Source organism: Anser cygnoides, chromosome 10, assembly GCF_040182565.1.
Source record: "Anser cygnoides isolate HZ-2024a breed goose chromosome 10, Taihu_goose_T2T_genome, whole genome shotgun sequence".
Taxonomy (NCBI): Eukaryota; Metazoa; Chordata; class Aves; order Anseriformes; family Anatidae; genus Anser; species Anser cygnoides.
The window spans coordinates 19,839,226-19,851,555 of NC_089882.1; the positions used below are offsets into that span (position 1 = coordinate 19,839,226).

Consider the following 12,330-nt stretch of genomic DNA (forward strand, 5'->3'; position numbering starts at 1 on the left):
GCTTTGCTAAAAACTATTGCTACATGTGAAGATGTCTTCCCAACATACTTAGACTCTTAAGATATGTTAATATACTAGATTACATATTAAGATATGTAATTCTAATTGTTAGCAATTCTGTTCATGTATATTAATAGAATATCCTAAAAAAAGAAGGAAAAAACAAACAAACACTCAAAAGATTGCTAGACAATAAGCTGATAATTTAAAGCACCCAGAAGTATCATCACATGAATTCCACTGTTCTCTGTCAATGCCCTTTTCTGCCTCCGTACTCACTTTCAAAAACAGGTCCAATTAGCCATCATCCTAGCAAATATAAAATGCAGAACATACTCAGCAGTCATTTTTACGGTGCTGGGGAATCTTACTGTAACTATGGACTTTGAGTATGCAGGGATTTGTGTTCTGTCTGTGTACTTCCCAGTAATTTTATTCTCAATTAATTTTTCCAGGGTATTGCTGGAACAGATGTTGCAAAGGAAGCCTCAGATATCATCCTAACAGATGACAATTTCAGTAGCATTGTGAAGGCTGTGATGTGGGGACGTAACGTCTATGATAGTATCTCAAAATTCCTGCAGTTCCAGCTCACTGTTAACATTGTGGCTGTGATTGTGGCTTTCACTGGAGCATGCATTACCCAGGTAAGATTATCTTCAGGCATCGCTTAAAGTATGGGGCCAAATCCTACCAAGCTGCATTGCCTCTTAAGTGATGATGCTTTACATTTAATTCTTACTTTGTACAACAGAAAGCATGCTTTCTGAAGTTCTTCTGAAAATTAAGAAAGTATTTAGGATCAAACTGGTAAGTGTTAAATAGCTGTTGACAAAAGAAAGTGTACAAATCCATTTTCTCCCTAGAAGTAAATTACTTTCAGGAGCAACTAATGTTGGTTCTGCTTCTGTACAGCTCCCTGTTTTTGATTACATATTATTGTCATGATTGAGCCTCTGACATCAGGGAAGAAAATATCAAAGACTGGAAAAAGGAAGAGTCTGTGTGACTTTGCCGTTTTCTTTCAGAATATTTCACTGTTAAGTATGTATTTAGTGATGGATTATGGAATTAGATTATGATTTTCAAGTTAGCAGTGCACAGAAGTAATCCCAGGAGAGGAGTTTTTTGACTGATATTTTGTTGCTTTTGGGCAAGTGCTTTTGATTTTAAGTGCAAACAATAAGCCAATTAAATAACACATATAGTTGAACTTCAATTTCTTTTTCCCCCTCTACACTAATCCATTATTGTAATCCTGATGTACGTGCAACATGTCTAGGTCTTTTACAAAAGCATACTGTGTTTTTTCCTTCAAATTGCTACTTTTTGATGAATAACATTTTCTTTTACCTAGCAAGAAACCAGGATGTATTTAGTGCAGTACTAGGGCTTGTCCTTCATTAGAAAATAGCAAAACATGCAGGCTTTTTAGTGCTGTTACTCCCCCAACCCAAAATTAATGTATATTTCAAATGCTGCAGACAGGTGCTATTACAAAAGGCCTCCTTTGATTGAGAAGCACTATGGGAGAGCTGACGTCTCCCTGTATCGTGCATCATACAGATGCACATGCCTGTTCCAGCAGGTAAATTCCACCTCATGCACACCTGAGCAGAACAATGAATAAGTCATTAGCTCTGCTCCAGGGTAAACTTACATTGCAATCATGGAATTAATACTTGAAACCAGAAACTCAGGTACCTTTACAAAACCATGAGGTCAAACTTCTCCTAAGCCTTGACTGACGTTTAGAGGCCTTATCTGTGCGGTGAAACAATTCATTTGTTTTCTGAGAGGTAAAAAATTGCAAGCTGCCAAGTGCTTGTTCCCTACCATGCTGCCTCCCAGGTCTTGATGATGCCTTGTTGTCACAGCTGAGCCTGTGCTATGGGACAAAATTATTGACACCGAGGCAGAAGTTGGAAACTTTTCATTTTCCCTTGGGAAATATTTCCAAGCATTTTGAGAAAATGTTTAACCATGAAGTAGTTTTTACTGCTAACGGAAATTACATGGATAAATACTAAAAATGTGGAAGGTAAATCCTTCTGGATTTTATCAATGGTTCAGAATAATATACAAAAAAGTGCTAACAGCAACATGGTCAGAATACCAGAATTGGAACTGAGGGGACTGCTTCCTTTTGAGCCCTTGTTTTATAGACATTCCTTCACTGCCTAAAAGAATTTATGTAAGGTGATTTTTTTTTTGGTTAGCATCCACGATTTTTCATTTGCTTTGTGAAAGCATTAAGGGAAATATATTCTAGGTGTTAACTAAGTATTTTCTATTTTATTCTTGAAGAGGTAAACATTTCCGAGTCAATAAAAGGACTTTTTAAAATCAATACTAAGTTCTTGTGTAGTGCATATTCAGTGGAAGTATGTTCTCCTTTCTATTTCCAGGGCTTTTTTCATCCTTTGAATCATTCCATTACCTTATAAAAGGATTTGGATCAGGCCCAGTGTGTTTGTATTAACCCAATGGGCCGTAAGACCATCACTGAGCCTGTCAAGTTCATTGTCTCTGTTTATAGGTTTTAACATACAACTCCTAGAATTTCTGTATTTCTGCCCAAATAGATTCTTATGCAATTCCTTAATTTGGCAGTAAAAATGCAAATTCAAAGAATGAGGTCTGAAAGGAAATAAAATTGAAACTGTAGCAAAAAGGCAGCAGTTATTTCCATTGTAGTTCTGTTTACACTGAACTGCCTAACTGCTGATAATTCCAAGCAGCTCTCATTTCTATCTCATTCAACAAGGATCTTGCCTTACGAATGAACATTATTATGTTAGGCTTTGACTCAAAGATTCTAGGCAGTGAAAGAGCATGATGTTTGTTTGGCTCATAAACTCTACTAAAAATTACACTTGGGAACATACTGTACCCTCTGGTTGCAATGAAAATAGCTTTAGTACAAAATGCATGATCGTACTGAAAATCATGGGTACAATAGGCTAAGTGCGCACAGAAATAAATCTGCAAAACTGCATATAGGTCTAAATTATTATTTTGAATGAATCACTTAAGTTCTTAATTAACAAAATTAAAATCCATAGTTTCCAAAAAGCAACACAGCTTTCTGTGACCCTCGAAATGAATGTGAAGAAGGTCCGTATTGGACTGAATTTTGCTTTGCTTTCAGGTAGTAGGTTTGGCTTTCTTTGACAAAAAGATTATAATTTTAATCCATGACTAATATTCAGGTTAATGAGTATTACACAGCCTACCCTTTTGGTGATTTTATGAAATCTAGTATGAGAAAATTTCTATTTAGGTAGTAATATTTATTTCATGCTTCCTAATGTCACTTCTCTCAAAAAAATTGTTCCGCAGTTCAGAAACAGCACACTGGGATACCTTGAGTATGAAGCTTTACCAGCTCTTTTTGATGTTTCTTCTGTTTGTTCTAAAAGGAAGCACAAAGATAAAATCTTTGCTTTGACTGATTTTTCCAATACTTGGCTCAAATTTTGCAACTAAGTACTTAATTTTATTCAGTCTTCATCCTGCAGTTGCATTGGTGTGTATGTAACTATGTGCATGTGGTCACATTGCTGTAGGAAGGACTAGTGAAACTACAACAACTTTGTATTAATGAAAGGGTCCAACTGTGTGAGTACTTGTTACCGAAACTAGACCTCCAATGAGCACACAGTGGATGCATTGCCACGTAGGAGTTGATTTCTTTGGTCCACAGCACCTTAGGAGTGCCGTGGAGAGGTTTAAGAAAAATCTTAAGTAGGGCCTGTGACCATTTGTGGTTATAAGAATCTGCAGCTTTTTTTTTTTTCTTCCTTTCCTTCCTCAAATACATAAATAAAATCAGTGACCTTGCCAAGTTCCACTTCAGGGAACTACAGATTAGCTTAATTCTTTTAATACTAAACAAATGCATTTTTATTTATTTACCTACCTGCTGCTGCAAGGTGCTGCTGGCAGAGAGTTATCTACTATATTTCTATTTTGTCCTGGTGTGTTGTTTCAATAGATGTTGAACTTACGACTGTTTAACATGCATGTTTAACATGCTGCATGCAACTGTCAATGCTATTCCAATGTTACATCAGGATTATGAAGGATTAGGAGTGGGCTATTGATTTTATTATGCAGACTAAATGGGACCAATGCAACCAGTCATTTGCTATCCTATGCCATTGGTCCCAGCATGAAGTCATGTAAAGGTGACAGAAATCATGTTCTAAGTGGCATAGGAATTACAGATATATTGTCATGTATTGGCAAGCTTGGAGAGGCTGCTGCCAAAACTAAGCGGCCCCTTACAGGGATCTAGCTTACATTGGGCCCTGCTTCAGTTTAGAGCTGCTCAACCTATAGGCCAAGAGTTTAGATAATGAAACTTCGTATTGTGGCTTTATAATTACACTTTATAACACTTTGATACCTAGGTCATACAAGAAAACCCAATTTTATGAAGTCTCTGATTAAAAGCCGAATTGGGGTCACTCAATCTATGGCTGCACGGGTGCTGGCTCCGCACACAGCTCCAACCAATGAGCTCACCACTGTTATTTCTGCTAGGCCCATGTCTGCAGTTTGCATGGCACATATAAGATAATGAAAAGATAATTCACTTTATCTTTCAACTAATCTAATTAATTTACCTTTTTCTGCCTTCTCTGTGTACAGTCCAATGCATGCTTTTAAAATGGTCAGGGCGTGGCCATCTTGACCACCCTGTTTACAGTTGTCCTTTCTAGTTAGGAATTTTATCCCCCCCCCCCCCGCAACTGGATTAATGAGCTGCAAACTCCTGTATTCCAGCTTCATTCTGGATAAGATCTGATTGCACAGCCCTTGATTCATTCAGTGAGGGTTCTTTTTTGGAGCTCTACCTACAGTTATGAATTTGTACTTTAAATGAGTCATTGCACATCTCTGAGCATCATATAGAGTTCCATATGTCCCTTGCGAGACCAGAAATTTCATTCTGTTTCCAGTACCCAACATATACAGTACCAAGTAAATAATTATGTTGTTATATCTGGAGCTGTTAAATAAAATACAGTTATGTACAATATAAGATTCAAAAATGGTGTTGGTCAAATGGAAACATTTTTAACTGGAACTGTAAAGCTAACAGTTCCATCTCTGTGCCAAATTTTTTCTCTGTCTCCAACTGTTGAGGCAGTGTAACTATTCAAAAAGGTTGCATTAAAGAAAGATAAGACAAAGAACATGTTTTAACATTTTACATTCAAATTGTTATTCTTGTACTTTGAGAAAGACTTAATGTTTTAACAGACATTAGGAACTGAAAACAGTGACTCTATAGGACATTATGTTTGGAAAATTAAATGTTAATTAAAAAGCACTGTAGCAATGAACCACTGCATGAATCACTTACTGTTTTTACAGCCCTTGTTCAAAAAATGTGGATGATGTATACTTAAATATATAAGGCAGTAATTTACATGTTTATAATGTTTTCGTGCAGAACTGTATTTGGCAAATCTTAAAATAATAGCATTGGAAAATTTGAAAAAGCCATAACACAAAATCAAAATATTTACAGTTCAGCTTTGTTTTGGGAAGGCATAGAAGCATGGAAAGAGAACTGAAGAGGTCACTTCCATACAATTACCAGACAGTGTGATCTAGCAGCAGATGTGAGGGCTGAATATATATATTTTTTCATTTATGTATATAAACTACCAGAAATACTTATTTTTATGACTGTATGCACGTGTTCTGTGACAAGTGGAAGCAAAGAAGTAAGGGTGAAAATACCTTTTTGTTCCCCTACAGCTTGTCATCTAAATCAAAAGTAACAAGCTCTAAAATTTGTGAGGCTCCGCATGTCACAAAAGATTTGTAGTTTATTTCCAGCCTTTGGTGATTTGTACATTTAAGTATTTCCAAGATGAAGTGTAACATCACTTGATTCAAGGGACGTTTTCCTTTTACCTCTAGGCCAATGTTAACATATTCCAAGGTCAAGTGGAAAAGAGTTTGACAAATAAGTGGTGATTTTGGGTGGCTTGCAGTTTGAACATCTTCCATCACCAAAGTTTTTGGAAGGCAAATGAAGATATTTTTTTTTTTGCTAGTCAGTCAGTAGTTGAAATGCAGTGAAAAGAACACTGACTTTGCATGCAACTTGTGCAGCATAACTGAATAAACTTTGTAATGGAAGACTAGGCTCCTTAGCTGATATGGATTTTCCTCAGTTTCCACCAACTAATCAGAAATCAGATAGAGTTGCAGTGGAAATTTCATTCCACTGCCTCCCCAGACTAATGTGTATTTAATGTTTTGGCTTCAGCTTAGAATGAGCTTTCACACTTGACTGAACACCGTAGTACTGCCAATAATAGATAATTATTAGAGGTACCATAGCCACCCAAGGTGATTGGCAGTGTGAAATGGTGAGAACATGTTGTTGCCAAAACTGATGACTGCCAATTACAGTTGTGTGATTTAGAGACTGAAGGAATCTAACTTTCTGTTGCGCTAAGAATATGTCAAGCTCTGATTAGACACTTGAACATTTGACTCTTTATTAAGTATAACAGAAATTCAGTTTTTAGTGACATATAAGTCAGCGCATGAAGCAGCAAATTCAGCTTCTATAACATCTCAAAGTAGGGGATGTTTCTTGAGAAAACTCATTACCTAGAGAGGTAAAAATATGACAAGGAAAATTCTTCAGTAGAAAATGTTTTTCCTGTTTTTTATATACCGCCTAGGGTCTCTGAGCCCTGGCAACTAACTTCTTTTACTGCAAGTAAACTCTCCTTACTTTTTAGCCATAAGTATTAATAAAAATAAATGAGGTCTCGTATTTGTTGCAAAGTTTGTCCAGATTAGTTTTAGGTTTTTTCTCCACCTCTGAAGATACAGGCTTTTCCTCTTTCTGCAGCTGCATATCAAATGAGTGAACTGAATCTCCAGATAAGCCCAGTTAATGCAACCCATGACCAAGAGGTCAAGAATCTATTAACGCTAATCTTCCTCCCTTCCCTGGTGTACCCAACTTGTAAGACTTAAACAGTGGGTTGCTTGTTGCTTTTCTCCATCCATGTTAGTAAGTCAAAAAATGAATGTTTTTTTTTCTTTTTTAAATTTTTTAAATGTATCAAAATGCATGTAAATATAAGTCTGTTAAAAATGTTTTCGAGAGGAAGTAATACCTTAACTCAAGGGAGAGTTGAAATATAATATTGTGTTCTTGGGATACTGAATGGATGTTGGCCCTCATAACTTGACAATACTTTAATAAAGATGAATATTTAACCCCTTGAAGAAAAGGGCAGAGCTCATAAAGAGTTTTTCTAGGATTTGATTTATTTTGTATGGTGTTCCATTAATTTCTTTCATTCAAGACTGCCTGATGCTAAAGTAATACATAAAAATAGTGATCTGATCTTCAAACTTTCACCCTGTAGATTAACTCCCTTCCATTATAAAATTTGTCATACTGATATCTTTTGATATCTTTGAGATTCCATTTTCCTAATAATAAGGTCTATTTGAAAGAGAAAGCAGATCTTACAAATGCTGCCTATTTTGTATTCTGTTTAAAGTCATAGGAAGTTCTCAGTTACAAAACAAACAAAAAATCAACCTACTTCATTTTTCCTGTTACGGCTCCTTGAAGCAATTGCAACAGTCTATCATTATAGCTGCCCCAATGAATTAAAAATCAAATTTGTATAATAACTGTAATAACTATCTACATTTTCTCCTAAGGTCAGTGTTAGTTTTATTTATTTACTTTTTTTTTAATGTTTTAAACATAATCTAAATTTCTCTGTAATGTGACCATAGACTCTTTCTTGAATTAAGTGAGGAAGCAGCTCCTTCTAGTGGTTGGTGTTCTGTTTCAGAAAATAAATTCTTTATCCTGACAAGTAGTAACTTATTTTTCTTCTTTCTATAGCTTCTTTTCTTTCCATAGCTTCAGATATGCTATCATCTTACCCAACAAATGAATCAGGATTTGCTTACTTCTGCAAATCTGATGTATTGTAATGAGTTTCTGAATATTTTTAAAATTCAAATATTAGTCATTTTTTTCTTCACAACTGTTTTTACAAGGTCGTAAGTAAAACATTAAATTGTCTTAGTAATTTTTTCATCATTTTTTAATAATTTCAAGCTGTTTCCAAGAACAGATAAGTAAGACATAATTAATGAATCATTGCTTTAAAAATTGCTTCAGTACAACTTTTCTTTCAGGAAAGAAACCTTGTGTTATGCGTAATTACTTAAATTCAGTTACCAGGTCAAGCCTTATGCACATACTAACAGCCAGGATTTTGAAATGTGTTATAAAGTGTTAATGTTATACTTTATAAATATTGTCTGATTGTAAATGTTCTTGATTGAAATGACTGGAGAAAAATCATTTATCTTTGCTCAGATCACTGTTACCTGTGATTCTGATCTTGTATAGGCAATATAAGAACAGTTGTAGTAGGTCAGACCAAAGTCCTTGTATTTCAGTATCCTGTCTCCAGCACTTCTTGTGAGAAATGAAACCAGAAATGTTGTAAATGACCTGACAACAATTGTTTTTCTAGCAAATAAGTAACTTTCTAATTTGTCTCCACAGGACTCTCCTCTAAAAGCTGTGCAGATGTTGTGGGTCAATCTAATTATGGACACCTTTGCCTCTCTTGCTCTGGCCACTGAACCTCCAACAGAGGCTCTATTGCTAAGAAAGCCATATGGCAGGAACAAACCTCTCATATCCCGTACCATGATGAAGAACATTCTGGGCCATGCTGTTTATCAGCTTACTCTAATATTTACACTTCTTTTTGTTGGTAAGAAAGTTAGGCTTGTTGCTTGGTTTAGAGGCACCTAGACCATGTAGGCTGGCACGTCAGAATGCTTTCAATGTATCTTCTTAATGCATATATCCATAGTTAAAGAGCTAGTAGGAGCAAACTGCTTAAAGGAATCAAGAACATTGGTGGTAACAGAAGAGACCCAACAGAGGGATTTAGTCACTTCTCATACATTCTTCACATTGGGAAGGGCCTTTGAGATTTTAGTCTCCTAGCAAAATATAGATTTGGGCTTTGGCAAAAGAGTGTGTTAAAACGTACCACTGAAGGTATGTTAAAACATAAATGACTACATTTGACTACATTTTAAACAGACTATCTAGTCCGCTCCTCCTAAAAAAATCCAAATCCTCCTAAAAAATCCAATTTCTTATTTCTGGCCTGGACTCTTTTTTAGCTCTTGCTAGCAATGGATGCTTTTTGTATTTTTTGTTTTTGAGAGAGAAGGGAAGGAGGAGAAATGTTATTTGTTGCAGGGAAGTGCAGGGCTAATAATAGTTTTCCAATGCTCCACAATAATGAGTGAATTTGCCTGAAGGTCTGATAATTTTATCAGTTGGGTATTGTTTTCTTGACAATACGTCACTGCTGCTGAATTGCATGTGTTTCATGTGTTTCAGATTTTTTTTTATTATATACAGACTTTCATGTAAGCTGTAAATGTAAATCTGAAAAAATCTGAAAATCTTAGAAGTTTTTTGAGCTCTGTTTTAAAAACGTTGCTGCATCTTGCCAATAACTGGCAGTTTGCTTGGAATGCTCAAAGGAGTTGATGGTCTGTTTACACTGGAGCTATTTAAACCAAAATAATTGCCAGGTTTTGGAGAGATATGGTCACTAATATTGTGTATGCACATATACAAATAACATTATAAGCTTACAGTGTATTTTGAGGACATCTAGCAAGCCTAAGAAAATTGTAATGTTCAGATTCTCTAAAACAGGCATAGAAGGTCTTGGTAATTCATTTGATATCAATCTTGGAACAAAAATTTCTGTGAACTTTCTGGGAATTTTAATGGCTTTTTGATGAGTATTATGATTTAAAATACTTTATACTGAACCCTGATGAAAAGAAAACCAGGATTTTCTGACCCTATCTTAATTACTTTTCTGTGTCTCTGGAAAACCCATGCAATACTTTGAAGGTCAGAGCCAAACCAATTTTCTCAAAAGCCTAGGAAATAAAGCCTTTTTCTTTCTAGTCTCTGAGAAGGTCAGTTTTGCAGTGAGATGATGTTCTAAACTCAGTGTTTCAATAAACAAATTACAAATTAATGAGTATTATTTCTGTTTTGATTGACTAATTCATCATCTTTTGTAGCAGCATGCTCTGCTATGCCAGTTAAGTGATGCAGTGCAATAACAAAAGGCTTAAGGATAGGTACTCACACTGAGGAAAGTATCGTTCATATTTTTGTGTTTGTGTGTTTATTGAATGAAAGCAAATAGATGCAATGATTGTGTGTGTAAAATAATGATGTTTGCTTTCATTCGTTTTTTCCTTTATGTTTGTATGTATTAAGGGGAGTGTTCTCCAATACTTAGTTATCTCCTTGGAGATGTATAATCTGCTTAAATATCTCTGCTCTCTCACAATCTAACTTTTGTTGCCTCATATTGGTTTACTGGTATATTTGTCGTATCATAATCTACTTTCTGCCAAAAGACTATAAGCCAAATTCTTGCTTTGGAAGCACGCTCATTATTCCCAGTGACTTGAACATGAACTGCTCAAATATCCCAGGGCAAAACACTCACTGGCAGCTTAGCTGATGGAATTATGACGTCAGGGGAAAACCTCAGGAAACCTTTCTTCTTTTTTCAGAAATTCTGAGTACAGTGCTAGTGGGATAGCAGAATAGCGTTTAAGTTTTGATTTGCTTTTATTAGCAGAACTCTGGTTATGAAATTAGTTGTACTGTGGTAACCCTTACTCTCATTTTTTTTCATTCATTATTTACTCTTTTATATGAATGTAGCATCATTACTTTAAGAAAACACCTCTTTCAATAACTGTGTTATCTGTAAACTTAGTGAATAACAAGTGAGGTCCATCAGGTGTAGGTGTCTTTTCAAATATTAGCTCATCTTTGCAATTACTCATGGTGAGTTGTATCCTCATGTTGTGCTTTCAAAGCAGATTTAGCAGAATGATCATAACCAAATCTATTTAAAATCAAAAATGCCTGTGTTTTTATCATTAGTATCCGTGAATGCTTGTCACGAGTTATGGCATACTGGTTTAGCAAATAGGTTAAAAACTGTTGAAGAGTGATTGTTTTTAATTATTGTAGAAAATTGCAAGCATATCTCAATGGGTCTGAAGCACTTAGTACATCAGAAAGAACTGACTTACAATAGTTACTGTTTGGTTTAAGGAAAAGTACTACTGAAAACTATTTGAGCAGGTATATTGAGTTATTAGAGAACAGTTATCATTTGGGAAGCGTTCTGCTCAGGAACTTCAGATGTCTTTGCTTACTGGAATTTAGAATTCTGCCTATGAATAATAAGTTCAGAAAGACAGCTGGTAAAAGCAGAGCAAAGGAGACAACTAGCTAAAGCAAACAAAGGAAATATAAATTCCAATTTGATATATTCTAGTGGAAATCTTTTGTCTTATAACTAGGTGAGAAAATGTTTAAGATTGACAGTGGGAGGAATGCACCACTCCACTCTCCTCCTTCAGAGCACTACACCATTATCTTCAACACCTTTGTCATGATGCAGCTTTTCAATGAAATCAACGCACGCAAAATCCATGGCGAGAGAAATGTCTTTGATGGAATCTTCAGAAATCCTATTTTTTGCACTATTGTACTGGGTACATTTGCTATTCAGGTAATGATTTGGGCAAGAATTAGTAACTATTAAATAGAAGAAGTGTTGTGTTTTTTTTTTTTTTCTATGTATGTTTAATCTAAAAGCCATAGAAGGCACAGATAAAAAAACATCTGCTTTCACATACTATCACAATAAAACTGTGTGTAAATAATGGACAATGTTAATGTGGTCATACTAATACAACATAAATTTTGATCATTATCACTAGGTCAAATCTTATACTGATCTGAAGATATATAATAGCTGTCATGATTTGTTGATATTTTTGAAGAAATTATTAAACATTGTACTAATCAATAGCAGAAAAGTATTTTACATTAATTTACTACATGAATAGAAAAATTGGCCTGTAAATAGCTAATATTAATCCATTCTTTTAAGGTTAAATGCCATTGCCAAAAGTTATTTGATGTTCTTGTTAGTATTACTCCTTGGTAGTAATTCTTCATGTCCATTTTGTAGGTTTGTTGGCCCAATCATATGTGAACATAACTAGAGAAATACAGACTTTTCCCAAACATTTGTAATTTTTCTTCCATAAAAATTCTAATTCCTCATTCTGCTCCAGTCTCCTTCCACTTGCTGGCATCTATCCAGTACCTGACACCCTCTGACATTATCTTTCAGAACGCACAATTGCTGCATTGAACTATTTCTGGGT

At 35.1% G+C, this 12,330-nt stretch overlaps 1 protein-coding gene across 23 annotated transcripts in view; it reads left to right on the plus strand.

Moving 5' to 3' along the window:
• Positions 1 to 12,330, plus strand: part of ATP2B2 (ATPase plasma membrane Ca2+ transporting 2) — a 414,437-nt gene that overhangs the window by 379,130 nt on the left and 22,977 nt on the right. For all 23 annotated transcript variants that reach the window (XM_067003034.1, XM_048051896.2, XM_048051902.2 and 20 more), the window contains 3 exons: positions 456 to 647; positions 8,585 to 8,798; positions 11,455 to 11,666. In XM_067003034.1, the coding sequence (XP_066859135.1) occupies positions 456 to 647; positions 8,585 to 8,798; positions 11,455 to 11,666 (618 nt within the window). The remainder of the gene's footprint in view (positions 1 to 455; positions 648 to 8,584; positions 8,799 to 11,454; positions 11,667 to 12,330) is intronic.